The sequence below is a fragment of the Chrysochloris asiatica genome, unplaced genomic scaffold, assembly GCF_000296735.1.
Source record: "Chrysochloris asiatica unplaced genomic scaffold, ChrAsi1.0 scaffold00039, whole genome shotgun sequence".
Lineage (NCBI taxonomy): Eukaryota > Metazoa > Chordata > Mammalia > Afrosoricida > Chrysochloridae > Chrysochloris > Chrysochloris asiatica.
The window spans coordinates 21,261,169-21,267,132 of NW_006408557.1; the positions used below are offsets into that span (position 1 = coordinate 21,261,169).

General features: G+C 54.9%; 1 protein-coding gene across 1 annotated transcript; it reads right to left on the reverse strand.

The window, feature by feature from the left end:
- Window positions 1–323: 323 nt before the first annotated feature.
- Window positions 324–5,714, reverse strand: TCF15 (transcription factor 15 (basic helix-loop-helix)). Its single transcript, XM_006860725.1, has 2 exons — window positions 5,134–5,714; window positions 324–404 (listed from the first exon to the last, which is right to left on the reverse strand). The coding sequence occupies exons 1-2, from the start codon at window positions 5,647–5,649 to the stop codon at window positions 330–332; spliced, it is 591 nt and encodes a 196-aa protein (XP_006860787.1). The 5' UTR covers window positions 5,650–5,714; the 3' UTR covers window positions 324–329.
- Between the last annotated feature and the right edge of the window lie 250 nt (window positions 5,715–5,964).

Genomic DNA, 5,964 nt, shown 5'->3' on the forward strand with positions numbered 1-5,964 from the left:
TCTCTCTCTCTCTTTCTCTCTCTCTCACACACACACACATACACACAGTTATGCACACACCCTCTGTCACCAACAGTCTTTGTTTTTCCAAAAGTTCTGCCTTATCTCTGATTAGCTGGGGCTGGGCTCCGCTGGACAGTCCTCACAGCTCTCCAGGGTGGGATCAGGATGTCCCACAGGGCCAAGGGCCCAGGCCATTGTCCTCTGACTCCTACACAAAAGAGGGGTGGGCTTGGCTCTTGGGGTCATCCCCACTTGTCCAGCCAGTGCTGGCTTCTGTTCTCTTTCTCTGGGGTCTTGCTTGGAGCAAATGCTGTAGGGACCCAGGCTCATCTCCGTGGCACTCGAAGGGGGGCCACACCCCTCAACTTCAAGCAGCTGCCCCCCATGTCACGACGGCCACCCTGTGGGACGGAAGAAAGAGTGTTGAGAGGTTCCATGAGGTCACAGAGAACACTGGAGCTAAGCTGTGTCCAGTAACCGGGGAGTGGATAAACAAACCACTGCGCAAGCACACAGCAGTTTTCTGCAACAGACAGCACAGGGAATTCTGGACCGATAGGGAGCGACTGTCAAGATAACATCATTGACGGATGGACGGACAGAAGCAAGGTGCAAAATGGAGTGAAGGCTCTTGTACTGAGACTTCTACAGATGGTTACACAGGAAATTGCTAATGGGTTTTCTCAGAGGAGGCAGGGTGGGAGGGAAGCTTTTTCAATCTACACACTTTTATTTTTTCCCTGATTTATTGCCTTTAAAAAAAAATTCAGTACATTGAAAGCATAGTGTTTTAGGTCAAAGGGCAGGAATCTCCATTGCCCGACCATATACCTAGTAGGGCTTTCTCATTGATCTTTAAAAGCAGGCTGAGATTTCTGGCCTCCTTACTTTAACCCTAGGGGCTCTGGTGGCACTGTGGGTTAGGTGTTGGGTTGCTAACTGCAAGGTCAGCAGTTCACACTCACCAGCTGCTCCGTGGGGAAAAGTTGAGGTTGTTTGCTCCCATAAAGATTTATAGTCCCAGAAAGCTTGTATAGGGCCACTATGAACCAGAATCAATTCAACAGCAGTGGTTTTGGTTTGGTGCCTTTACCCAGGGTGTTCCTTTTACAGGACTACTTCCTCTGTTCCCATCTCCCTCTAAAGGTGCCTCTATTCTTGCAGTCACCTAGCATTTCCTGCCTTTCTGAGGACATTTCCGGGGACAAACACAGAAGGGGAAGCCAGGGTCTCTCTCCTTTGTCCCTCATCAGGAATGGAGCTCACACAGTGGCAGGAAAAAGTTCTCCACTTTGGAACCCTAGTCCAGGGCCTGGCATGCAGTGGTGTCAATCAGTGCAGCTTGAATGAGTGGTGCCCAGAGAACAGGAGCGAATGGGGTAACCCTTAGAGCCACCATCCCCTCACCTTGCAAGGGAATAGTCTCTACCACGCCACCCAGATATATTCCGAGGTCTGATAGACGGGCATCATCCTCACTACAAACCAAGTAGGCTACGGACACTATAGCGTCCCCTCCAGAGAGGCCTTGGGCAGCTAAGCAAGGGGCCCACAGGCACCCTGCCAGTTGGTAGAAAGAGTTGGGCTGGAAAGCTGTCATCCAACAATCTGTCTTGTTTCCAGGATGCAACGGTGTCTCAACCCCACTGTTAAGCCTCTCCCCCTCCCCCAAAGCTGAGCTAGGAAATGATGGGACAGGCATCTTTCTCAGTCCAGCTAGAGAAAACGCTGACCATCTGGGAGCTCTGCCCCTTGCCCTCTGCCCCCATTCACTCCCGGGCCCAGGTTGGGGCAGATCCATCCAGATGCGAGCCCAGCCTCCCTCGAGGCTCTCCCGCCCCGGGACAGCATGTTCATTCACAGGCAGGGCTATTTTGAGGGCTGAGGACATGGTCCCAGCAGAGCCTGGGGTTTGGGCTTCTCAGACAAATTCTGGCAGAAGGGGTTGAAGGAGGCAGATGGGGGTGGGGAGAGGGAGGTGCAGTGTGGAGGTTGGGGGGCCAGGGTCCGGGACTCTCACCCTTCCCTCCAAGTCCTAAGGCACAGCGCCACTTCCACTTCAGATCTGCAGGTCATCTGGAAACCTAGGATCCATGAGAACACTGGGGTCTAGTCACCTCCTAGAACCTCACTGGTTTCATATATGAAATGGGGGCAAAAGGATTTTACTCGCCACCCCAGGGTGCTGTCAAATGCAACTGCAGTTATGAAAGAGGTGCCACTGGCAAGAACACTCAGAAGAGACCCTAGTTCCTTGTCCCTTAGGAACTCAATGCCAAGGTCTCTGGGAAGCACTGTGGTTAGGAGTTGGGCTCTGTCGTTGGATCAACTCAGGTGAGAATCCCTGTTGTGATCTCGGCAAGTGCCTTCACATCCCTGAACCTCAGATGCCACCTGGGAAGTGGAGGGACTGTGAGAATCACACAAATTCACACAGCTAAAGCCATCAGCGCAGTGCCAGGAACACAGTGAGCGGTCAGTGAATGGTCAGCGTTATTACTATCAGCATCATCTGGTAATGTTGCCTACTTGCCCTACCCACCCTTCTGTACCATACCTTGCACTCCGAGCTGGCTACACCAACAGTGGAGATCCAATCTTGCTTCCACCTCGGAGAGATATGGGGGGGGGAGAGAAAGGCAGAGACAGGAACCCCTCTCCTCCTGTTTGCTAGTTCTACCATATCGAATCCCTACTGAAACTGGAAGATGTTACAGGTTTCTATGGCAACCCCAACTCCAGACCAGCCTGGATGGGAGGGAGGCGGTAGCTCAGTGAGGGGATAGGGTTTCGGCATTTGGAGTTCTCTAGTCCCCGAGCTCAAAGCCTACTCAGTAGGCTTCCCAAGACAACTAGTTTTCTTCCAGATGAGACTTCAAGGGGCCAGTGCTGGCCAGGATTACCCCATTAGCCAACTCCCAGAGGAGACTGGAATTGACTGCATGGTTTCTGTAGCCAAATTTGGATGGATTCTTAAGTCTCACAGAGAGCTCCCAGGGGGGCAGCTAGGCACAGGCAAGACCCCATGCATGACCTGTTGGACAGTCTGAGGCCTGCAGAGAAGCCCCCAGCCTACTTGTTGTGGGAGACACATCTCTTCCTCCAGGCCCTCCCACATCAACTTTTCCCACTTCTCACTCAGGCTGGCCTGAGTTCGAATCCTGACTCCATCTCTAGTGTGTCTGTGGGCACAATGACTCTAAGCAGGTGGAGATAACCACAGCTCCTCCTTCCCTAGTGGTGGTGTTAAGTGTTAAGTGCCATCAAGTCAGTTCTGACTCATAGTAACCCTGTAAAGGGTTTCCGAGGAGCGACTGGTGAGTCCGAACTGCCAACCTTGTGGTCCAGTGCTTATCCTATAGTGCCACACCAAGACTCCTCCCTATTGTAGGGGATTGTAACAACAATGTGTGAAGCATGCTTAGCGCAGGTGATCAGAGCTCGAAAAGACTGCTGCGGCCTGTCCTCACTGGCCAGTCCTGGCCTCCCCGTGCTCCCACCACAACTTCTTCCCATCTCCTCCTCTAGGTCAGGTTTTCTGACTTGGCTCTTGCTGTGTTTTACTTCTAGAACATCTTCCCTACCCTTTCACCAACCTCTGTTCCTTGCACCTGAAGCTTTATCTGGGTACAGCAGTCCCTTTGTGGCCCTCCTCCTCATCCCTGCTCATCACATCACAGCACCCTGACATGGTACTATGAGTTCCTGGCTGGTGGATGGAGACCTACAACCTACTTCTTGTGTGTTCTCAGTGACCTAAACAAATGGGTAGAAGGCAGCTGAGGTGCATCACCAAAGGCCCAGTTAGCCCTTCACAGCACAGGGCACTGACAGGGCCACAAATGGGAGTGGTAGTGAACTGAGAGAAGGTGCGAGTCTAAGAAGACTGATTCATGGAAACCGAGGCAGCCATACGGGTGAAAGGCCAGACTGGGAGAACTGGTAGGGAGTGGTTTTAAGGTTAGGAACTGGAGACCACCCTAGGACATGGTTGTTGCTGTTGTTAAGTGCCGTCGAGTTGATTCTAACCCATAGTGACCCTGTGTAGGGTTTCCGAGGAGCGACTGGTGAGCTTGAACGGCTTTGCAGTCTGGCGCATTAACCCACAGTGCCACACCAGCACTCCAAGACACGGTTGTTGTTGTTGTTATGTGCTGTGGAGTCGGTGGTAGAGCCATGAAAACAAAAGACTGGGGACTCATCCCCCATGCCCTTTCACTAGGTAGGCAGAAGGCTGTGGGTCACTCAGGGCTCTCTCGGCCTCAGTTTCCCCAGATTAAAAGGCAGCTGCTGGAATACAAAGTTGTCACACAGACAGGCTTTAAAGAAGGGTGGAGAGGCTGAGGATGAAGCAGGTTCCCTGGGGCTGAGCAAGAGAACCAGCTTTCAGCTGATCTTAAAGTCAATGCATGCTACCACTCAGCTCCATTCACCCCTTGCCAGTCTAGTGCCCACTCTTTCTTAGGACACGAGGCTGAAACTTAACTCCAGCTCTGCCCAGCAATCCAACCGTGCCCCCCATCACTTTATCCCTATTGGGGATGGATATCCTCTGGGGACTGCCTTCTTGGGCTGCTCTCATTTGGTGAACTCAGGCTCTTGGCTATGGGAATGTCTACCCTTCTCAATCACCTGCCTTTGGGTTAGGATTTAGGATGGGGACAATCAATTTACGGTGATGGTAGCTCAGGGAAACCTATACTCAGCAAAGCCAGAGCCTGTGCCTAGCTTCCCAGATGAGTAAATGTGGGTATAGGATTCCAACTCTAGCCTCAACAATGACAGATCAGGCAATGTTCCTGCAAAGGTCAATAAGAGAATGGGGAGAAATCAGATGGTAAGGGCCCAATAAAGAATGGCTCTTATTATTTCCATAGGCCCTAGCCCCCAAAAGGGGGCGTCCCCGTAAACCTTTAGTTAGGCAGAGTGCTGCTCAAAGAGTCATCTCCAGCTGCTAAGCCACGCCAGCGTGCTGAACTTCCCTGGACACTTTTGGTGTGGGAGACGCTAACTGAGATCGGAATCCGGGTGCAGCACTTCACTAACTCCACGCCGCTGGAGTCTCTGCCCTCTTTTGTCCCCACTCCCAACCTAGTCAGTGCCCATAGTACAGGGATGCCATGGACTCACCCCTTTACGCTGGTTGCTGAGGCAGAAGGTGCAGATGGAGCGCGGCTGGCGGCTGCCGTCGGCGGCGGTGACCGAGTTTTTGGCACCGCCAGCGGCACGGAAGCACGGCTGTCCGTCGTCAGCCGCGTCACCCAGCAGCAGCACGTTAGCCAGATGAGCGATGTAGCTAGACGCCAGGCGCAGCGTCTCGATCTTGGACAGCTTGCGATCCACCGGCTCGGTGGGGATGAGGGTGCGCAGAGCTGTGAAGGCCGTGTTCACGCTCTGCGTGCGGTCCCGCTCCCGAGCGTTGGCCGCCTGCCGCTGCCGCACCACCACCACTGGGCCCGCGCTGCCGCCCGCCCGCCGCCCACCCCCGGGGCCCGGGCCGCGCCGTGCCGCCTCCAGGCCCTCGCAGCAGCCGAAAGACTGGTCGGACCCGTCGCTCTCGCTGCGGTTCTCCTCGTCTTCGCTCAGCAGCCGCACGTCCGGGTACAGCACGTGCGCGCCGACGGGGCGCAACAGCGCGAACGCCATGGGCGCCCGCCGCGTCCCTCTTGCAGCGCGTCCCTGCGTCCACCGCGCCCCGCCGTGCGCTCCCGCGCGCTTCCACCGCCCAGCCGGCCGCCGCCTTATAGGCGAGGGAGGGGCCACTTACGAGGCCGCCCTGCTCGGGGGCGGGGGGCCCCACCAAGACCAATGGGAAGGCGCGCGCTGCGTACGGGCCAATGGCAACGCGCCCACCGCTCCAGGCTTCCAGGTTGAAAGCGGCCCGGGGATCTAGCGGCCCGCGGGGAGGGCTCCCAACTTTCACTGGGCGAGCTGGGCAAATACTCGGGAGAAGGCTGAATG